Raw genomic sequence first — 24,989 nt, 5'->3', positions numbered from 1 at the left:
TTGGACTGCAGTTTTAAGAGAGCGGAACAACTCAGACTGACAAAATAAAAAGGCATTCATTTTCAACCACATGTGTTTTTTTAGGGTAATCAAATGCTAAATATCTAACGGTAATAAAACCTTGACACATGCTCAGACCAAGCATGTCCTATGTGATAAAAAAAAATGAAGTGAAGTATGAAGTGTTCCAATAGTGTCAGTAGCTGAGTGGGCCAGGGGTTGAATGCAAATTAGATGTTAATAAGTACAATAAATAAATACAATATATTTAAAAAGTAAATAAGTCAAGACATATAGAATTAAAACTTATTATGATATAAATAAAAAGCAAAAAGCAGAGGATATTCTTATGCACTATTAAAAACATAAAGTGTCAAAAGTAAGTGTATAAAGTTGGTTCATAATAAACTCTTTATGCACAGTCACTCAGACTCAATTTCCATTATGACAACTAAATTGATCTTTCAATAAATCAAGTAAAAAAAGACTGCAACTCTACGTCAGCAGATGTATAACAGATCTAATCTGGTTTCATTTTAGTTGCTTTATTTGATTACTTGTCCTCAAAGCAGAGGTGAAGTCATTGTGAACTTAGTGTTACGCAAATACCAGCCAGTATGTTATAAACGCAAATATTCAGCACTTTGGTAATGGACCCTTCATTATTGATATTATTATTATTATTATTAAATCTGTGTCAGAGTGACAGCATGCAAATGACTGCAAGGCCATACAAAACTCATGCTAACAGAGAGCACCGCTGGGTTTTGAGCTGGTATGCTGCATGCATCAGTCTCTGCATGGAGGTTCGTTTTAAGGTATGGAAAGAGATGCTCGGCTGGCATCGAGAGAAAATCCCACTTTAAAGAATTTCACTGTGATTATATGAATCACCGCAGAGCTTGTGTTACTGGGGAAACGGCTGGCCTTGACGTCAGGAAGTGTATAAAAGGCAGTCAGAGGAAGAATGACTCCACTAACACCGGTTCTTTGCCCACACACAAACTCACAGACCCGACAAACACAAAAACTTCCTTCAAAGATACCACCAACACCCACGCAAGCCTTTCGTCAAGTCGCATCTAATGAGCAGAAAATGAGGATAAATCTTGTTGAGCAGACATGGGTACAGGGCTCAGTGTCCTCACAGCAGATCGGGCTTTGCTTGATCATTTCAAGGGATGAAAGACTGTGTCCCACATGAGAGCCTCCATTTCCTTTTATTAACAGAATTTCAGTTTATATCTTTTAGCTGCTTATTCTAGCCTGATGTAGCACATTTTTAAAAGTGCAGTAAGCAATGTTAGCAAAATGTTTGTTCTGGAACTACAAGGGCCACATAATTAATCAGAATAACACTGAAATCGTGATATGAATTAGTGTGATAATCACATTTTTTTAATTACATAAATGCATGCACCGCGTGTTTCAGAGTGAAATGCAGCACTGTGCTCTCTTTTACACATGTACAGCTCATAATCCATTGTTTTCTTGGTTCACAGTAAAGGCCACTCCATACAACACATTTCCAAACTCGCATCGAGATTGTCGTCTATATATGTGACCCTGGAACACAAAACCTGCGTCACATGGGTCTAATTTTTTTTTATAGAGATTTATACATCACCTGAAATGTGAATAAATAAGCTTTCCATTGGTTAGATATGACAATATTTGGCCAGAGATACAACTATTTGAAAATCTGGAATCTGAGGGTGCAAAAAAACAAAACATTGAGAAAATCGCCTTTAAAGTTGTGCATTTATGTTACAAAAATAAATGTTTTATATATTTACGGTAGGAAATTTACTAAATATCTTCATGGAACATGATCTTTACTTAATATCCTAATGATTTTTGGCATAAAAGAAAAATCTATAATTTTGACCCATGTATTGTTGGCTATATATTGCCACAAATATACCTGTGCTACCTGACTGGTTTTGTGATCCAGGGTCACATATATTATACAAATTTGTATTATTATTATTAAATATGTTAATACTATATATTATTTTAAGGTGAAATATTACAATATACAACAATATCTGTTTAATATTTTTATTTAGTAATAATAATAATAATCAATATCATCAGTATAGGTCATTTATACAGGACAGTATGTTCACTTTTTTTTGCACATGATGCTACAGAGGTAGCAAGTTTTGTAGCACAGGCAACACAATTGAAGGATCTAAGAGTTTTCAATTACAAACTGTGTGTTTTACTTTAAGAAAGCAACCATATATTTTTCATTGTTTTTCCCTTGGTATAATAACACTTGTTGGAATTGTACTGGTCAGGTGAAGTCAAAGCATTGAGTAATGTAACATATAGACAAAGTCTGATCATTGAAACATACGCAACTAAGATTATTCAATAAACTATGCTCCTTTTATTATCATCACTTCTTCTCCTGCTTCTGCTCTTCCCTGGCTTTCTCAGTCAAAAAAGACTTATATCTTCTGGCAGGGATTCAGCATCGAATCTTAAATTTCTGACGTGGAGATCCATCCGATCTAACATTTTGGCACAAGAATAAAACGTAATCTCTGAAAACAATCACAAGTAGTGCAGTTTAAACTAAAAAAAAAAAGTACACATACCGTATGTAATGTAAAGTCTGTTTCATTAATACTCATAGTCGGAGGGCACCCTCGCGCAGAAAGTCCACAAGTGAGACTTTTAGAAGTCATAACATTTATGGAAATCGTTACGTTATGAAACGTGAAGACAATAAACATATGATTGGAACAATATATGGTTTATCTGTGTTCTTCTAGACATCTCGGGTATTTTCACAAGAATAAAGTATATTTATAATGCAATGCTAATCGACAGCCTTTATCACTATGTAGAATACTATAAAATAATATAATGTCTGTCTCATTCTGTGATATGAAGCCACGTCAGATCACAAAAGGAAGTTATCCCAAACACTCCACTCTGACGTTATGACGTGAGTTGGGGCAGAAAATATAAGATATTCTTCCCCCTGCCTCCTTTTCATCATGGTATTATTAATTATATATGTGAGGATGATGAAGTAAGTTTTGTTGGAAAAATATCCATGAATGAAATAAACATAAATCAATCAATCAATCAGTTGGAGTAAAACATTTAATTGAATGTTTTATTTTTGTAAGACAACAGGTTTTTAAAAGTTTAGAAAAGTTTGGAAAGATGTTTGGCACGTGTTGCTTTTTCAAATTTCAAATATATTAGTGATTTAAACTCCGTGCTTGCGGAGATGGACCAGTATTTACTGTGAACCGATCGATCCGCTCTGATCACAGTGCTGCTGCGCTTCACCGTGAAACACGCTGTGCACATACTTATTTAATTCAAACTTTTAATCGCACTAAGCCAAATCGGGATTTTGATTTAATTTCGGTTAATCGTGCAGCCCTTACACACAAACAAGCACTCACTTCACACAAACAAGAGGCTCTGTCTCACACACATGCAAAATTGTATGGCACACGTGGTACATTTATTTATCACACAGATCTATTTTTTAATAACCCATGCATGCGGCATGCGCATTATGTTACTGTACAGCCCTCATATAAATCACAAATTTTTTGGCCAAATTGCACAGCCCTACAAACTAACAGCAAAACTTGAACTCAAAAGTGCGTTTTAATCGCAATCACAATTTAGTTTTATCAGAAAAATCCCAATTTGTTTTCCCTCACCAAAACATGCAGCCCTACTAACCACCATCCTAAATAATACCGTTGATGAGACCATTATATTGAGAAGAGCAGCTGCATATCATTGCAAATGTTGTAAAACATGATCAAAACCAAGGGCTATTTTGATAGCACTATCTCACAGCTAACAACTGAACTCGAATGATCTGCTTTACCTACCATGCTCTCAGCTTCCTGCTTACCATATATGGGCTTTCCCTGTGAATGCTCAAAATGATTGACAGGCAGAAAAGGCCTCAAAGTGTTCTGACTGTCAAGCCAAAGAATCTGACTGTGAAGAGATGTCACAGAAACAGGTGCCATTCTATAAAAACCGCTTATTGCTCTTTGAATACTGGGGGCTAGTCTCTCTCAATGTCTACATCCGTAAAATACCTGCATTCATTTACTTCAATGCAAAGCAAACATAAGAGCTCAGTAGTTATTGCACACACACTCGCACACTCGCACACTCGCACACACGCACACACGCACACACGCACACACACACACACACACACACACACACACACACACACACACACACACACAACCATAAAACCCTACATCTCTGTATGAAGTCCACAAAATCAACATAATTCTAACTTGATCGAAACTCGCTGAATGTCTAAGAAAATCTTTCCACAAACCTTCAGAACAAGAACTGCACAGTGCAATGCCCTGTCACTCACGGTTACTATGGCAACTGGCGTCCAGATTTAGCCCTGAAGAAAGATGCCAATTATTCTTTGTATTGACAGAGCATGATAGAGAACATGTGTGACATCCTGCCAGCTCAATTTAGCCTCTGAATTAGTATGGGCTGCCCACGTGCAAACTCTGATTCACAGTCCGCTGCAGGTGGTCTTAAGATCTTTTCTAGTTCGCTCATTTAATGCATGTATAGCGTAACGGGTTACCTCATTTGTCTGTTCAATCAGACTTTGAGGACTATGCAGCCTTATATACAAAAGGAATAGAAACAACTTCAAATAATATCAGATACACTGAGTTCCATCTCACCCCAACTTATATGTTATTTTATTTCTGACTGATTCATATTAATTATCATTCTAAAAACAGACACATGCCCTGTAAAGACAAAAGTACTAATGATGTAGCAATTACACAGAAACCAAATTTGAAAGTGCTTCCTCTCAAACAAACTAGAGTATATTTAAGCAATATCATAAGAGTGCTGTTATACCGAGTATCATCACAACAGAGATTCTTTGGTATTCTAGTCCAATCAACCACTGTCATGAACAATTCACTTGCCTGTTGAGGAGGACCCAAGGGCGTAGTCGTTTGTAATGCCTGATCAAACAAAACCATAATACTTATACTTTCACTTTAATTGAATTAAATTGAGTTTTTTTTGTATTCCAGGTTAAATATTTAATAAATTAATTGATTTAGACCAGGGTGGACAGACACGTCCTTTCCCAGAATGTATTATGTTTTGAATTTCTTTGAATTGCAGTTCAGTAAATTCTTCATGTCATTCCAATTCCAATTCTAATTAAACTTCCTATGGTATGTGGTCAATTTAAATTCACACTCATGAATGGAAAGTGTGCAAATTCTTCAATTCTGAAACTCTGCCGCACAGGTTATAAACTAAGTTAGAAGGCTAATCGGCTAGCAGTATGCTACGCTAGGACCTAATTGTTCACCAGTGGCCAGTTGCATAAACATAGCCACTATGTTAAGACTGTGTATTAAGGACTAGTCTGACCAGCCAGCAGTTAGTCAAGGGCGAATCCATCTTAATTTTAGAATTCAAATTAGACTAATCTACTTTTTTGTGTAACTGACAGAAAAAAAAGTTATTACCAGTCTTAGTAGAAAAAAATTATATAACTAGCTTGTAAGACTAGTCTAAGCAGTTTATGGAACCACCCAGCAAGCACTTTTGCGTTTAAAGACATCTAATAGCCATCCAAACACAGCCCTGACGTCTAGGCTAAAACAAGGCAAAATTTGGGCTGTCAGTGAAAATTTAATAGACGTCTAACCATAGCCCAAGAATAGATGCACAGGCTACGAAGAGAACATGCCAAAGAAATGAAACCAAACACTGTTGACTTTGGTAACATGATGGAATATCATACAGTACATCTGGCAAGTAATTTTTGGCAAAAAATTGGTTATTTTGCCAAATTCAAGGTTATTTTGGCTAGAAGTGGGTTACTCATAGCTGGACTATATCGGGTCTATAGTTAACCTAGACGGTGAAATGACGGCTATTGCTTGCTGGGAAGCCACCGATCTAATTGTTGTATAAAGTCTATTGTCCTCATACGGATCCACAAGAACACTGCTCATCCAGTCAGATCCATCCTATCCCACCACCTACATAGACACATACACACAAACACACAAATAGCCCTATAAAATAAGAACTTTCTGGAAAATATTAGTAAAAAAAATGTGATTTTCAGGATTAGAGAGGGAAATAATACCAGTAAGAGATTGAATGGATCCAAACAGATGCTTGTCAGCTAAACAGAAAGTAAGGCAGCTAGTGGGTTGCACTTACTTCTCGGCAGAACTCAAATCAAAACTGGAGGCTCTCTCCAGTGGTGGAGGAGGAAGAAGAGGAGGGGTGGTGGAAAGGTGGAGGTGGGTTAGGCGAGCATGTGGGTGTAGGGGAGAATCGTAAGGCTTTTTGCATACCTGCAAGAATTGGCATGAGCGCTCCTGCTGACAAGCCTCTGCTTTCACTAGAGCCTTATCTACATTTACCGAGGCCTTCTGGTAGACTTGACGTGCTCTGCTCACCGTGAGAGAGGACGACCACGAGCTCTTCTTCACGAGCTGTGAGGCGTCCACGCTCAGCGGGATGCTTGTGCACGTCGAGCACTTGCCCAAATCGTTGTTGCTGCGGGAGTTTTTAAGTGCCTGGTCATTGATGGTGTTGTAGGCCTCCAGAAAGTACTGTGACTGCGACTTATCCGGGTGACGGCCCATGGTCATGACGCCTGGTGGTCCATGGTGAAACAGGCAGGCCTCGCGTTCCAAGTCATCCGAGCTCCAGTAGCCGGAAGGTGGCGTCCGGTTCTTGGGCTCGGCCGACTTGCAGCGCTCCCGGCTCTTGCTGCGCTTGCGGTGCCGGATAGCAGGGGGTTCTCCATCGGGGCTGGCCTTGCCTCCATTGATGCTGCCCTTGCCGTGGCCATGACCGTGGTGTGGGCCCTCTAGCGAGTGGGACTTGGTGAAGAGCTTCTGAACGGAGTGCACCAGGTGCCGGATTCGGCCAGGGCTGTCGCTCCGTTGCTCCAAAGCTGCGGCGGCACGCTTGTACTGTAATGTGTGATAGCCGTCCCGAGGCACTGGGAGTTGACGGTCAAACTGATCCAACAGTGCAATGGGTAGACGCTGTTGGCCCTTGTTGGCTGGAACCCCTCCGCCGGTGTAAGGAACCAAAGCAGTCTCATCCTTGAGCTCATGTTGAGAGCTGTAGTGTCGGCGGGGGAAGGTCCCGTAAGGCACCACGCAGTCAGGCTGGTAGGGGCTTCTCTGGGAGTAGTAAGAATGGTCGGCTGGGTTGGGGCTGTCGATCTGGCTGATGAGGTAGGGCTTGTGGTCCATGTGGTGACCCATGGAGTCAAAAGAGGTGTCACAGGTCACCAAGTGGTGGTGGCTGCGGCTGCTGGATAAGCCTTTCATCACAGAGATAGAATCATCCAGCGAGGGTCGGAGGCATCCACACGCAGTACGGCTCCAAAGTGACCTGATGGTCTGCAGGGAATACACAGAAAGACATAAACGACCATGAGTACACTGGGGGAATCTTTTCATGCGTTTTGTTTTGTGGGTCAAGGACAGGTCAGTTTTGTTTGTCCAGATCTATGAATTTATTCAGAAAATTATTTAGAAAAAAATTATATATTTTATAATATATATTTTTTAGATATGAAATGATAATTTTATGAGAAGGCAAGTTTAATTCAAATTCTAAAATGTGGTGCAAAAATACTTTTATTAACTTAAATAAAATTAAAAACATTGAAAACTAAAAATAATCTTTAAGATGCCATACTCGCATGCATTTCAGGTGTAAGAAAATGGTGTTACGTTTTTAAAAACATTTAAAACCAATATCAATACAAGACATGTTCTAACGTTTAAAAAATAATAATTTTCTTTATCTTTGATTCTCTTATTAGTCATTAAACCACGCTATCAGCAAAAACAGTTCAATAAATGGCCCTGTTCCTGTGTTATGCAAAGTTCAACCACAATCACTTTACATAAAACAATATGTACCCTAACCTAACCAAGCAGAGCTGATCTGATCAAATACCCTGTTAGTTCAATGAACATCTGTGTCTGACATTACCCAGCAACAGTCAGGCTTTCAAAATGCTTTTTTGTCTGACAGTACTTGAAAGGATTATTCAAGGCTGAGAAGTCTTGACATACTTTTCTGTCCTTCTCAGAGGGAGGGGAAGAAAGCTAAAATTTAGATGATTGACAGACAATGTAAAAAGGAAAGTTGTACTGAGAATTCACAATGAAGTTGCCTTTCAGCATATTCAAGAGGAACTGCATAGATCCTTTGGAGCTCTCAGAGTTAACTTATTTTAAAACTTTCAAACAATGATTTCCCGTGATTGAACCGTTAAAACAATAAAATATTTATCTTATTTCATGTTAAAAATAATAGCCTACACACATTTTATTTTTGTTTTGAGAATGATGTTGATGATAAAACCAGACAGAACAACTCAAGCGCTTATACAGTCAACCCAATGTGTTGACTAATCGCCAAACCAAATGACTTGAGTAGTCTGTACAACCCCTAGCATACTTTTTTTTTTATCCCCACTCACAACTACTTTCAGCCGTTCTCTGTCAGATTCAATTAGATCATTGCGAGGTGAGCCTGATGGGACACCAGGTAGCACTATGACTACTGGAGCACTAATTCAATGTTACGTGAAGCCTGATCATTACTCTTAGAACCACTGAGAGTCTCGTTTTCATTTTTATACCGATGTCTTTTCAGATATAAGAGCTCTGGCTTTCATCGAGGCTCTCCTTGGAGAGCTCACACCTTCCAATTGCTTGCTATAAGTACGCAAAATTTTCGGTCAGGCTATCTATTGTACACAAAAATTAGCTGGGATAAACCCCTTCTATGCGATGTAGCTGAATCACTGAAGTGAACAACTTCTTCAATCCAATTTTGTTAAAAACTCTGGGCTTTTTGTAAGGCACCCAGCCAAATGTGGCTAACTGCAGATGGTGAGCATTCCCTCATTCAGCCACACTAATTGCGTGACGTTGTATATGAAGAACATTTGTTCTGTGAGAGAGAGAGAGAGAGAGAGAGAGAGAGAGAGAGAGAGAGAGAGAGAGAGAGAGAGAGAGAGAGAGAGAGAGAGAGAGAGAGAGAGAACCAAGCCTGTTATTAGAGGGGTTATTATTGGGCCTTGTGACAGTCTAATGGGAGGGGGCTGGTGCAGCTAGGAGTGCAAATTTCACAGATCTCAAACAACTACATGCCACACACTCATATCTCTCTCTCTCTCTCTCACTCACTCACTCACTCACTCACTCACTCACTCACTCACTCACTCACTCACTCACTCACTCACTCACTCACTCACTCACTCACTCACTCACTCACTCACTCACTCACTCACTCACTCACTCACTCACTCACTCACTCACTCACTCACTCACTCACTCACTCACTCACTCACTCACTCACTCACTCACTCACTCACTCACTCACACACACACACACACACACACACACACACACACACACACACACACACACACACACACACACACACACACACACACACACACACACACACACACACACACACACACACACACACACACACACACACACACACACACACACACACACACACACACACACACACACACACACACACACACACACGAAGAGAGGAGCTCATTTACACTAAATCTTTGGAGAGACAATTGTAAAGCCACTGATTCAAACAGGTTCACACTGGCAGTGTGAATGTCCTTTACTCCAGCGTCATCCATCCAATTCACACTATCAGACACATCATCCATTCCAGTCCATGGTCTGTGCATAACTCTTTCTAGATACAGTAAAATATGTATACAATTGTATATGTATACAATATATATATATATATTATAGTCTATGACCAAAACAAAGCAGCAATATTGTGATACCGGTATATTTTTTAATTTTTAAATATTTATTTATTCTATTTTAATACATCTTAAAAAGTAATTTATTGGGATTTCAGCAGCCATTACTCTACAGTCTTCAGTGTTAAATGATCCTTCAGAAAACTCAAGATTTGGTGCTCAAGAAACATTATTATTATTAATGGTAAAAATGCAGTACATATACAAAAAATTACAGTATATATTTATCACACATTTCTATATGAATAATCCATTTTTAATAAGAACTTTTTTCATATTTTATTTCTAATATCTATCCACAATTTAAATGTGTAATCTCGGTCTATGATTATTGCACACCTTTTTACAGTAGTAGTGTGGGATGTGAATAGATAATGTTGTATTTAAGTTTTTAAGTTAAGTGTGCAAAAAACAAGGAGATTGCCAAAAAAGTGATATTTTTGAGCCAAGTGTTCTTCTTACCCCATAAGTCTTTGATCTTCCAAAAGGCCACCTTAAAGAGCATCTGCTTTTATCTCAGAAACTCTGAATTCAGCAGTCAGTTCTGACTCTGAGCATGATATCGCTAATGAAACTAATGCATGCGTGGTGCTCAGTAAAACACACATTTTTTTGTGTGATACTAGAATAGTGCGAGTGTGTACATGTGTTAGGCTTGATGAGAAACAGCTCTCCAATTGGCAGTTATTATTCACCACAATTTCAAATCAACTTTGAAAATATTAAACTAATGTATTATATTTGCCGCAAACATTCAGAGATATTAGGAAAGCACTTTGTGGACCATTCCATAATGCGTCCCCTCATTCTACTGTACATATAAAAATGAAATATTAACGCTACACGCATCTTAATAAAGCCATTCCCCTCAGTCATCTCTGGAAAGAAACCAAATGAGAAAACCTTAACAGCTCCTGCAGCTCACGTCCTGGAATTGTATTCCGTTTGCAAGGGAAATAGGTCATTGTGACAGGTGGAGTGTGGATTGGCCATGATGTGATTCCCTGTAAAAGCTTTCTAATGGAGACTAACACCTGCCACCCACCTTCTCCTCATGAATCCTACAATACCATTCAGAAGACTGTAGTGTCATGACACCAGTTTTGTCCCGCAGTCTTGTTTTTCCCAGTACAACTATATAGTGTATATACAGTACAACACACACACACACACGGTTTATGGGACTCTCCATAGGTGTTATAGATGTTATACCGAATACAGTAAACTGTATATTCTATCCACCTACACTATCACTGCCATTGAAGTGTCCTCATAAACCATGTTTACATTGTTACACCCTTGTCATTATCCTCATTTGTGTCCTCATAACCCACATCTGCCTGAACGCGCGCACACGCACACATACTTTAAGGGTCAGCAGAGCTTTTTTTGAAAGAAATTTAGTCATTCAGCAAGGATGCAAAATATTTCTATTTTAAAAATGCTGTTCTTTTGACCTTTCTATTTAGGCTATATATATAAAAACCTGAAAAAGTGTCACAGTTTAAAAAATTAACAGCACAACTTTATTCAACATTGATAATAATGAGAAATCTTTATTGAGCAGAAACTATTAGAAACATATTAGAAGGATTTCTGAAGAATCATGTGACACTGAAGACTGCTTTCCATCACAAGAATACAGTTTGTTTTAAAGTCTTCCTGTAGTCAATCATTTTATCCCTTAAAACTCATAATTGATCACCAAAATGACATATTCAAAGGTTTTTTTCCTGTGAATTTTTTTTATTTGTCACGCCCCTTACCATACCAGCGAGTTCTGCTCTGGTGTACATTTTAAGGATGGCATCAAGTTCAAACCAATTCGAGCCTGATTCAGACTTCAGAATGTTAACAAACAAGAGGATCGTCCAGAAGGGATTTCAACCCTGGATTTTGCAAGCACGGATTCACAGCATGTTTCAGAGTGGTATGTTTTTTAATTTGTTTACTTGGATACAATGTTATACACCATTTAATCATGATATTTGTCGGAAAACTAATACAAACAGTAAACAAATCACAAAACCATGGATAATTTTCCAAAGGTGAACCGACTTACATCAACAATAATGTTGGCTAGCAGGCGAGTGGAGGCTAAGCTTTGCCCATTGTTTACATCATAGCAACAACATATAACTTATAATTGGAACTGTTAATAGAAAACCCAACTAAAAATAATAAAACATACTTACAAGTATTGCAACACAAAAAAAGAATGCCATGGCACTTTGTTTCGCAACTCAGTGAATCACAATAATACTGTATTATGGAAACCTGATTCCATTGTGTTGTATAGCATTATGAGTGGAACTCGTGCCGGAAAGTGTGTTGAGTCATATTTTTATGGGTGACAAAAACTATATTTGATTACTGCAGTCTTGCATGGCAAAATGTGCATCTGGCTTTTTTTGTGAGTATTAATGAGAGAGGTTACACAGCATGAGTAATTAGTCTCTGGGGGAAAGGGTCGCCTCACAGTGGCTGAACAGATGGGAAAAAACATAAAAAAAATATAAAATATATTATGTATATATATATATATGTATGCACGCACACACATATATATATATATATATATATATATATATATATATATATATATATATATATATATATATATATATAGGCCTATATATAATATATATATATATAGTGTCACTACGGACACAACTTTTGATGGTTCCATGTTTCATATGATATAAAAATATAAAAATATAAAATGTTCTAATGATTTTGGGATAAAATGTGATCTGCGCATTATATTTAGCCATTAATGAAGCAATTAGCATTTACACTACAGTTACTGCAAACAGTTTTAAGTATCTTGGTGATGCTTGAAATCACAGCTGACTCTGAGCTCTCGAACAGACAGCGATTGTGATAGAATGGGCAACGCATTCTCATCCTAGGTCGTCATATATTGACACTTTTGACATTTCGTCTACATCCAACGCACATGGCACCCTTTAGCGTCAATATGACACGCACAGAGCTTTGTTCGGTTATGGTTGGGTTTAGGTCTGGGGTAGGGTTAGGGTTAGACCGCTAGGAGGCGCCTTCTGGCCCATATCTATCTGCGTCTCATATTGACGCTAAAAGATGCCATGTGCGTTGGATGTAGACGATATGTCAAAAGCGTCAGTATATGACGCCTTGGGATGAGATCGGGCTGGAATGGGAGTACTATGATGATGAACTTGTGTGTTTTTTCCCTGATTTAATGCTGTGGTTGTGTGCATCCACAAACGTATGGAGAGCCATCACTTTTTCACACTTTCCGAGCCACTTACCAGTGAGGAAATTATTACAACTTTGTATAACACATTCAGACCAACATTCACAACATAAGTGTTCTTGACAAACAAAACATGCTAGGAGGAATACAAAAGAACTGTGAAGTACTACATAAATGTACAATAGGTCAAACGATGAACGAAAGCACAGTGATAATGTGTCTCTCTGTTCTGCTTCAGGAGATGTCGTCCATCACCACTTCTCTCCTGAATTCCTGAGTCAAACCCCAGAAAGATCCATGACCCCTGTCTGCCCCTTACCAGCCACTTTCATCTCCATCCATCCACCCACCTCTCTATACGTCTATCCATGTCTATCCTTCTCCGTGCCTATGGCCTTCAAAAACCACAACCCCACAGTGCAGTCAGCAGGAAACGAGAGCCTTGAATGTCCTCAATTGCTCATTTATCAGTTACAGACGGATGGAGGCGCACATACCAACATAGCGATGATCAACATGGACATGCATGCTCATACACACTCACTATAGTGACACACGTGACCATGCAGAGAATGATGAGCCGATAAAGTGCGATATTGATCCCGGTCAGGCGGTATACCCTTGGAGGCAACATGATTGATAGCATACCAAGGACCAGTATAATAGACTGAAATTTGATTTGTTCATAACACAATATCCATCTGACATTTATACATTGTTTAACGAAAACGGATTAGCCTACGAGAACAAATGCATTAGTTATGATCAATAATAATGCAAGAAAAAAAAGGGGAAACGGGAGCTAACCTTATGACAAATCATGTTGTACTGGTTATCCTGAGTTTTTTTTTTTAGTTATTGTGCCAAGAGGAGAGGGTTTTAGTTGTATCAAGACTTGTGTAATCAGTTGGCACAGCTTAAGCTGTAGTGAGGATGGCGGAGCTACTGAATCGATGCAAAGGCCTATTGTGCATTTTGGTGACTCAAGAGCCTCTGTTTGCAGACTTCCTGCGAGCCAAAAATAAACTCAACTTGAATAGATTTCCTCTCTTCCCACGCAGGAATCAGAGAAGCAGAGGGAATGAGAGAGAGAGAGAGAGCAAGAGCGAGAGCGAGAGCGAGAGAGAGAGAGAGAGAGAGAGAGAGAGAGAGAGCGAGAGAGCGAGAGAGCAAGAGAGCAAGAGAGAGAGAGAGAGAGAGAGAGAGAGAGAGAGAGAGAGAGAGAGAGAGAGAGAGAGAGAGAGAGAGAGAGAGAGAGAGAGAGAGGGGAGAAGTGGTGTAATGCTCATTAGCTGTCAGAATGATCTGATTTTCATAGGCCTGCATTTCTTAAGACGGGAAAGGTCATGTGTCATAGCCAGATATGACTCTGTATAGACTATGGATTCACTTGTGGGTCTTTTATATCGTACAAGCTATGTTGTGAACCATGTTCAATGGATCCTCGAAGAGTTCAGCTGCATTTGAGGGGTCAATGTTTTACATTGTTAGCCCCCACTGGCAGATGCTGTAACTACACCAATCCTTCTCAATTGACGGTTATTCGAAACTGTAATATACTGAAGAATATTCTGGCCAATCATGCATGTAATGAAAGCAAATGAGGACTGAAGCTTCAATCTTATTAGCATTATAGTCCAAGTCGTCTGAAGCCATGCAATAGTTTTATATGAGCAACTCACCAAAAACGTATCACTTTTGAATTCACAAGAAAAGGTGCACTTGTCCAATTGTGAACTAATTCCTTGGAGACTATTTGTTTTAATGAATCTGTTCACAAAACGGTCTGATAATTTTATTTAGAAGAGATTATCAGTGAATAAAATTACTTTTAGGAATAATTCACCAAAAAAATTAAATAATATATATATCCTCTATAAAGAATTTAAATTTCTCAAAATATATATTTTTTTGTTCTACAAAGGAAAGAAAGTCATACAGCTTTAGAACAACACAAGGGTGAGAAAATGACGAAGGTGATATATCCTTTTAAATTGAACTCTGACAAAGCTATTTTATGGCTTAAAGAGTTTGCAATATATTGCACAAGTAATATTGTTGACTTTTGATACTCTTATGGTGCTTTTGCGAGTTCAAAACATCTAGTCTCCTCATTTACTGTGATTTCATGAAAAAGAGTGACCGACCAGTATAGAAAATGTATTGTGTTCCTCAAGAAATAAAGTCATAAAGGTTTGGAATGACATGAGAGTTAGACCAACTATTTGAATTTACTTAAATAAAACTCATTTTAAAACCAAAATTTAGATGTCACCATTTAAAGCACATTTTAAGGTTGATTGCCTTAAAAATCATTCTAACAGTATACTGCACATTTTAGATTAGATCTTGCTTGCCTGGCTAGGTTTTACTACGTCATGTGGTAAAACTCTTTTAAGCCTTTCATATTGACTCTCAGTTTTCGGGTAATTTTGCACCATGTGACCTCATATAAGCCCTGATATGTGACAGCGCAGGGCTTTAACCTTTTGTGTTCGCAATTCAGACTTATAAACCGAAATAGGCATGATAAAAAAAGATCAGTAGATTTCATACAGTTGTTAGGTAATAAAATGTGTGGTTACGTTTAGTACTGGATTCAGTGTGTATGTGCACAAATATGTTCCAGAAATATCTCAAAAGATGAGGGGTGAATGTCACCATGGTAACAGATGGTTTTAATATAAATCGCTGCAGTCCTTCTACAAAACATTTCTGCTCCTTTTAAAAACAGCTTGGGCATGACTCCATAAGGCACTGGGAAAACATCAATGAACATTCTAGCAAAATAACATTTAATATTAAAATCAAATCGAATTGAATTAATTGATCTCAAAGTACTGTTAAATCAGAGACAGCTGTAGTAGAAATAGTCACACACACACACTTCATATAATAATGCAAATATTATTATATATAAAATTACAAAATTAGTATTATTATAAATAAATATTAGACAGTACATGCAAATGATTGTGTACGTCAAAATGATTTGATGATCTTTTCATGCACTGAATGAAAATGCAGTAGAAAAGAATACAGAGGTAATTATGCAAAAATGTTGGAGTTATAAATAAGAGTTCTTTCCCTTTTATAGCTGAATGGTTTCAATGTCATGTCTGCAAAACATTGGCATTAGCTGATTAAAACAAGTTATCCGGAAAATTGCCTTGCAAGGTTTCCATCACAAGGACAGAGCCAGCTGTGGGAAACAAGGGGTTGTGCTTAGAGGGGATGTGGAAAGAAACTGTGGGATAGGTTTGATGGCTTCAGATTTCATCGTTATTTTTTATAGTGAATGTCTTTATTATTTTGAGAGGGTTAGAATTAGCAGATGAGTATAATAAAGGACTTAAAAGTAAAAACAAAATATCTTTGGATGGATGGATGGATGGATGGATGGATGGATGGATGGATGGATGGATGGATGGATGGATGGATGGATGGAACACATTTTTTATTTAGTATTCTGTATGGCATTTACTTCACAATGGCACAGAAAAGCACTTAAATCTAGAATGCATTAAAGGTTAATACAAAACAGGTATTTGTATATATATTTTTAAGCCATGTCTGAGTTCTACATATAGCATAATATTTGTAATTTATTTAGTAACTCAATCTATTCTATTGTTGTTAACTGTTTATTATCAACAATGTACTCTGAGCTATTAGCAGACAACTGGTATGCACAACAAAATAAAGAATAATAATTGCAATAAAGAAAAATATAAATGACAGAGGTGGGTGATTAAACTTCAATGTAAAGTACAAATGTACAGTACAGTATATATATTTATAGAGCAGCAACCAACAGATAAAGACTTTGGATCCAATAACTGTCGCTCATTTACATATGTATAAATATCACTATTAAAATCTCTAACAAGACCCTTGTAGTCACCCCTGAATACACTTGTAAAGCTGTCACTTTTCTGAAGTGATAACTATATGCCAACATAAAATTTAGCTTTAGACGGCACAATGCAATTTTTCAACACAAACACATTACATGATTTAAAGTTATTAATTTAGAAAAGGCACATGTCTAATGGAATGATCCTTCAGCTATACAGTGTTCTCAATCTCAGCACTGTTTTATCATATTTAAAGGGGACCTATCATGCAAAATTCACTTTTACATGGTGTTTGAACATAGATGTGCGTTGGCAGTGTGTACACACAACAACCCTATAATGGTAAAAATCCACCCACTCCCTTTTTTAATCCCCATAAATCACAGGCAGTGTCTCAGAATAAGCCGTTTGCAGTTTCTATGCCATGTGACGTCACATATGCTCACGACTGCTGACGGACTCTGCCCTATTAGCATAGACCCCGCTCTGAGTGAGCTGTGCGGTCTCCCATGGTTATCTCCTCGCCAGAGCATTTAACAGCAGCATTCAAGAAAGAAATGCATTCTTATTAAAGCTACTAAAGTTGTTCAATCAAGAGCAGTGAGTGATTTTCAGTTTTTCTTTTGTTGTTTGATTCATATTAACAGCATCTATAGCAGGTACTGAATATTACGCTGCTTTCACTTTAATACACAGATCTAACACATGCGATTTCTTTACTTGCTGTTTACGTTCACAGACATAACCAACTGCGAAATAACCGAAAGACACTTTTTGTGTTTTTGACATAACATTGTGTATTTAACAGTTATGCCACAATTGACCGTTCGCAAAGACCCGCCCCCTTTAGTTACTGTTGCTATGTCCGACAAGCTAGGCCGCTCTCACACACAGAAAAATACATCGCGGAGCACAGCCGACACTGACAACACACTGAGAGTCAGGACAGACCAGGTTACTTTTGATATGAAACAAAGTCTAAACTTTCAAATTTGGTAATTCTTTAAAGAAATGTAAACTTTAAATACCGTTTTGTGGCTCTTTAATCTGTCTGACAGATCACTGTAGAGCCTCCGTAAAGAACGTGAAAGAAAACTTAGTTAAATATTCACGCGACTCGCCGTCTTTTTTTTCACTCACTGCTCTTGATTGAACAACTTTAGTAGCTTTAAGAATACATTTCTTACTTGAATGCTGCTATTAAAGGCTCTGGCGAGGAGATAACCATGGCGGACTGTGTACAACTCACTCAGGGAAGGGCTATGCTAACAGGGCAGAGTCCATTAGCAGGCGCGGGCGGAGCCTAAGGATATGTGCCGTCACGCTGCTAGAATCTACAAACGGCTTGTTCTGAGACACTGCTTAGGGGGTGGGAGAAAAAAAAATCGATGCATCCATTCTCTCTCCAACGATTCTGGATAGATTCTGAGCTTATTTTTTAACCGCAGATGCGTGATGATGCTGCGTGTGTTTTAGAAACTTCTGTATTCTGCTTGCTTTCATATCCTCACACACCACTCAAACCTTCCATAAAACTATCTTTCATAAAGTTCGGAAAGGTTGAAACGGATTACAAGGACATTCGCAGGCTTCATTGCACAGGAAACGTGTGCTTTGCTTGATATTTCGCTCGCAGTGAGTTGGTCTCACTCGCCGGTATTTTTCTTACAAATGCTCTACGAAGGCATCATTTATGTCGTTTGGAATGTAGTGGGCTTATATATTAAAAATATGAATTTCAAATACTCATGCTTTGTGAAGAGCACTCGCGTATGCGACTGTGTGTGCGACTGTGTATGTGGTTAAATGTGCATCTTAAAATGCTTTTATGACACAATTAAAGGTAGGGTTGGTAATCCTGCTCAGAAACATTTTTTTTTATACTGGGTGAAATGGTCCTTACATTCTGATAGTAGTCAATACATTATGTGTTCAGAAAAAGGAAAGAAACAAATCTGACCTCTGTAGCAGCTGTAGGACAGTAAAAACTCTGACCAATCACTGCCATTCGGTGCGAATGTAAAGAACCAATCAGATGCCTTCATGTCTCGTGCCCGAGCACCACTGCGTGCACAGCAGTGATGCGCGGGTCAATGTATAAACAACCCGCACCCGACCGACGTTTTCAACTAACCCGCCCGCAACTCGGACCGCAAAAAAAAAGAAAGAAAATATTGTACCCGACCCGCATTTTTTAAAGTAGCTATAGTAAATGCTCATCGCGTCATGGGCCATAGACGGAGGAACTAGGGGTGCGCATTTTTCAGAATGCTGTATGATATAGCCTAGTGTTTTGTAATAAAGGCTTGATGTTTATTTATTCATTTATTTCGTTTCATTTTCTTAACAATTAAGATGCTGCATGTGTTTATCCAGTCTAATCGACGTGTACGTGCGTCTCTCCCCGGAGTTTCCCAACAAAAATCCCGCCCCCTCTCAGCAAATAGGCTACATAAAACTGACATTACTGAGCTATATGCGTTTAAAAGTAGCCTATTAAAATGGCACAATGGCATTGCTCAGTTCAACGCGTTGGGAAATCGGGCATTTTGTCCCGCGTCAGCTTTTATTCAAAAGTTAATAACGCGCTCAACATTCAAAAGGTAAATAAGGATTTCCCACTTTCATCTGCAGACTGCTCGTGCGTCATCCTCGCGCATTCAGACAATAAAGTGTAGACCTATGTATTTCATAGAACATTGTGTCTAGTACTATATAAATTACAAAGGTAAACGACCCGACCGACCGCGACCCGAATATCATTACAAATATTTTTGGATGACTCGTAACCGCGGGCGCAGGCACCCGCTCATTTTGGATCAACCCGCGCATCACTGGTAGGTACATGCAGCTGACTCCAAATGTGGATGCGCGTTCATGTTTGTGGGGGGGCGTAGCTTTGGACGGAGCACTGACAGGAGGGGGCGGAGCTTAGAAGAGGTGCCACTTTCAAATCTGGCTAGCTCTCCAACATTACCTACTCTAGCTTTAATGTAATCACGGTCAGTTATGTCTTAAGGATTAAACAGACAGGACAAACCACATCTTATATTTCAAAAGAGATCTGTGCATTGGTGTAAATGCAGCTTATTAGATCTCCCACTGTCTATGATGTCATCATAATAAACAACAGTAAAGAGAACAATTTAATAAATACTGTCACACTCCGTTGTGCGCTTCACTTCAGCCACAGCTGTGACACTTTGTAATTGTTTACTTACTGACCAAATTTACGAGGATATAACTTAAAAGAACCTCATAAATTTGTAATATGAGATACAACATAATAATCACGGACACGGTGTAGTGTCAGGGACAGACTCTTCTGCAACATGTTTACGTTCTCTAAATTACAGTCATATGTTCATTTGGCTTTTATTGTTTGAAGCGGCTCCATAACATCACCCTTTGTTTAGTGTAGCAAGCGATGACCTCTCCTAAGCAGTGTGAATTTACTAAAGGAAAGGGCACGCCACTGGGTTTTCTAACTGCTAAATGACCTTTTAATGATACAGCAAGCATTTAAATGAGGATAATTAAAATGCTATTGGATTGGATGTCTAAGCAACTATGTGGAGTGATAAGGGAGATTATGCAGCTGAATAAGAACAAAAACCCCAATGGTGTGGTATTCCTCAGGTGGGTTCTGTCTTTTGTTGTAGCGTTTTCAAAGCACTTGAATTGTGAAGCCACCCAGGATAATCATTGTAAATGAATCTACTCTGATGGCCACATATTGTACTGCCTGTAACTGCACTAAATGAATGGAGCATGCTTCTATTGAAATAACACAAAGCATCTATATGTTGACTTATCTGCAGACTATCAATGCTCCCACTGAGCTTTTGAAAACAGGGTTGTGACCGTTTAAATCAGCGTTGTCCAAACTCGGTCACTGTCCTGCATAGTTTAGTTAACCTGCGTGGAAGTTTCTAGTATGCCTATAGGACCTTGATTAGCTGATTCAAGTGCGTTTAATTGGGGCTGGAGTTAAACTCTGCAGGACAGTGTCCCTCCAGGAGCAGGATTGGAATGGACACCTATGGTTTAAAGCCTTTTGAAATGGTTCCTTGCTTGGCTTCATCTACTTTAACAAAATCTAAAACCACAGGTTTAAACTTGCATCACTTGGCTGATACTTTTCAAGTAAAGATTTTTCATTGGACTATTTAATTTACTTAATTGCTAAATCATATTCGAGTTTAGTTTATAAAACTACACGTGCTGTACAAGCACTGTGCTTTCCAAGCGCAACATGACAACCACAATCTTAACATAGTGCCATTTTAAAATGGTTAAAAGCAGCATTTGAAGAGATGTATAATATAGACAATTTATTGGGGAATGGTGCAAGAACACACTTCCATTCATATATTTCGTCCTCCCAATATTGAGCCTTGAACTCTTTTTTAAGATTTCTGAAAGAACTGGACTGGTAACTAAATTCCAATGTTTTCACTTTTATCACTACAGAGGTTTAACACTGGAAGTCAAGCTGAGCGTTTTCATGTGTCCATGCTTGTCATTTCTTCTCTTCTTTCCATTTCACACTGAAACACATCTTTAGCCACTTTCCCCTCATCCTTCACTGCACCAATAGTGCTGAGCAAGTAAATAGTATAGCCAACCATCTAGAAGAGGACGACAGCTCATGAATATTTCAAAGAAACACTAGCTCTGGTCGCACTAACAGTGCAAAAACTATCATATCATATAGTACTGAGCAAAAGTCTTAGACATGTTAGTATTTTCACAAAAAGAGTGTTTTAAGCCAGTTAATTACATATTTTTCTGTAGTGTCTCAGTAGGAAATATCCGTTTACATTTCCAAACATTTCTTTTGCCATTAATTGCAATGACAAATACTGATAGCTTTGCAGGATGCAAATAAAATTATACTCTAAATATTAAACTAAAACTGTCCTAAACACTTAAGTCACTGTCTTAATGAGTGCGTCATTCAGTCAATTATTCAACCAATTCATTCAAATGGCTGAATCATTCAGGAACGAATGATTCCAGAAACGTCTTTATGAATGGGTAGCGGAATCAATGGCTTTCTCAAATCATAAAAAAAAAAACGTTGATACATCCGATAATGAAACACCACTGTGTGTTGCTTGGAGAAGCACAATAGTTTTGCTCTGGCTTTTTTGGAACTAATCGGAATCAACTATCAACTAATTGGTATCAACTAATTGGAACATTGGTAAAATTTAGCAAAAACAGAAAATATGGACAATATTGTGTGTAAAATGTAACATTATTAATGTCTTGTTTATTGAACTGTAGTATAAAATCAAAACCACATTTTTGATCGTGCAGCTATTGGGAAAAAAACGGAACTCTTGCTCGTGTGATATTGCTAAACCATATCATATGATAAAATATAAGACAAAAACCCATACAGGAGCAATCTTTCCATAATTAATCACACCTATATAGATTTTTGTTCTCTGAATTGATATTACAAGACAAATGAAGTGTATATCAATAAAATAAGCATTACGATATAACTTTAGCAAATGGAAATGCCTGGTTGTGTTTTATTGTAATAAATATAAGCTGTTTTATCTGCCAACATTGAAGTGGGGTCCACATGGGAGTTGTTTAAAGTTAGTGCAGATGTTATCTGTCAACACATATCCTCCACTGATTAGCTGCTAGTCCCACAGGGCTTAAGCATTCTCTTTAGGCCCAGCATACGTGACACTACTCCATTTTTGCTTTCAATCAAGCCATGATTACAGCCTGGGAACTACAGAGCACAAAGACCCCTCTCTCTAGCCAATCAATTTCAGCAGTCAATCAACTGAAAACTCGAGTTTGAGTTCTATCGAGTGAAAATAGACGTGTCAACAGAAACGCAGGTGTTCAAAGATGCTCACAAACAGAAATCACAGATTTCAAGAAAAAGAAAGTTCATCCATCACTAAATGCAAACAGATCTCAATAGCGTATTGTTGCCATAGATATATATTACAAATTGTAGTTTATCTAAAATGTACTACAGGGTACACAAATTTGAGAGCACATTGAACATCTGGAACTTCAATCAATCAATCAATCAATCATAGAACACGTTTAAGTCACAACCGAGGTTGACCAAAGTGCTTTACAAAGAATAAAAGACACAAAAATACAGAAATACCAGACAAGCCACAATAAGCAATCAATAAAAGAGAAATCCAGAAAGACAAACTATTTGTGTTAAAAGCCAAGGTGAATAAGTAAGTCTTAAGATGAGATTTTAAAAGTACAGATAGATGGGGCATGCCTAATAAAGGGAGGAGGGCTGTTCCACAGCTTCGGTCCAGCAGCGCCAAAAAGTCTAAATGTAAAGTCTAATGTACACCTGTAAATAATAATAACGTTTTAGGATCAAAATCAAAAATGTTATTTTAATATAACAAAATATAATATTATAAAATATTTTAGGTAACGTACTGTACCAAATACAAAGACGAAATTCTGAAATGAATGCACATTTTTCTATTCAAGGTTTCACTCAAATAGTTATACTTATAACAAATTATAATTAGAATAAATTATACTATAAGAATGCTAAAAGCAATTTTACTAGTGTTCTCAGATGTTTGCACCCTACTGCATATTTTAAATGTTGCAATATTTTTGCTTGAGTATTTTTCACATTTCATAATTCATACAGTACTGTGCAAAATTCTTACGCACGTTAATATTTTCACCAGTTGTGTGTATGTATCAGTTTACATTCCCAAACATTCCTTTTGCAATCAATTTTAAATAATCAATATGCCAAAATAAGATTTTTGTATGCACAAGGAGTCTGACAACAACTGGCATGATCCACACAGAGATCTGATCTGACCATCATCAAGTATGTCTGATTACATGAAGAAACCAAAAAACTGAGGCAAAGTAAATCCAGAAGAACTGCGGCAACATCTCCAAGATGTTTTTACTTACCAATTACTTTATTTTATAATAACTGTCTGACTTTACATTATCCTGCTTAATACACTGCAACTTATACTAATAAATGGGCATGAAATATCGATTTTAGTTGGAATTATTTTAGTATGTTGGAAGAAAGAGAATGTGGAGTGAAACTAGCACAGCACAGGAAATCCGTTGCCAGGGACAACGGGAAAATCTACAGTTTAGTGTCATTATACATAAATATCTGAACACAGAATACCACAATTGGCTAATCAGAATCAAGATTCTTCATAACTACATATAGTGGCTGGACTGATGAAACCATATGTTGAGTAATGTTGTGTACACATAAATCTGCTGTAGACGAGAAACCCCAGAGTGGGGGGAGGAAAAGCATCTGTAACAATTTTAATGGAATCAAAAGGTTAGCAAGCACTGGCTCATTATGTCACACATCAGGCAGTATGCAGAAATCCATTATGCATCAGCACATGAAAACGAGGAAATGCAGGGGAAAAGAAGAGATAAGGGAGGAGAAATGTCAGAAAGCTGAGCCGCAGGCTGCATCCTCCAGTCCGCCTGGGATACGTCAGAGTGTGAGTTTGTGTGCGCAAGTGTGTATGTATGTCTGCGTGTCTTTGGGAGAAAAGAAGCACATTCCCACCCACTCAATCCCATGATTCAACCGAGTCTGCACCAGGCGTGGGTTTGAGAGAGAGAAAAAGAGCGACAGAGAAAGAGCTCTCTTTCAGAGAAAGCGAGAAAGAAGAGACATGGAGAAGAGAGAGAACCAAGCAAAGAGGATGCAGTGAGAGAGAGTGTTTCTTTATCCACTCCTCGCCGCTGTTGCAATGCTCCTTTCAGCTGGTGTTCAGGCAGTGCTTTGAGGATGCAGGGCTGCTGGGCCCCAGGCTGGGCAGAGGTGGGCAGTTTGGAAGTGTTTGCTTCTGACGGCTTCAGCTCATCAGGACACGTCAGTAAAAGTTAAGCTTAATCAGCAGTGTTTGTGGGATAATGTTTGATCACCACAAACATTAAGCTCACTTGTCCTTTTTTTATTATTCAAAGAAGCAAAAATCTGGGTACACTTACAATGGAAGTGAATAG

General features: G+C 38.1%; 1 protein-coding gene across 3 annotated transcripts in view; it reads right to left on the bottom strand.

Moving 5' to 3' along the window:
• The window catches only part of dlgap1a (discs, large homolog-associated protein 1a), a 135,497-nt gene that overhangs the window by 37,017 nt on the left and 73,491 nt on the right, over positions 1 to 24,989 (bottom strand). For 2 of the 3 annotated variants that reach the window (XM_079612501.1, XM_079612502.1), the window contains exon 4: positions 6,480 to 7,439. In XM_079612501.1, coding sequence (XP_079468627.1) covers positions 6,480 to 7,367 — 888 coding nt within the window. In that variant the 5' untranslated portion in view covers positions 7,368 to 7,439. Of the gene's footprint in view, positions 1 to 6,374; positions 7,440 to 24,989 lie in introns of all 3 variants that reach the window. The other variant, XM_079612503.1, reaches the window with a different exon arrangement.

This window comes from Phoxinus phoxinus (genome assembly GCF_949152265.1).
Source record: "Phoxinus phoxinus genome assembly, chromosome: 5".
Classification (NCBI taxonomy): Eukaryota; Metazoa; Chordata; class Actinopteri; order Cypriniformes; family Leuciscidae; genus Phoxinus; species Phoxinus phoxinus.
Note: the sequence above shows the minus strand (reverse complement) of the source record. Positions and strands in the feature narration are given on the sequence as shown.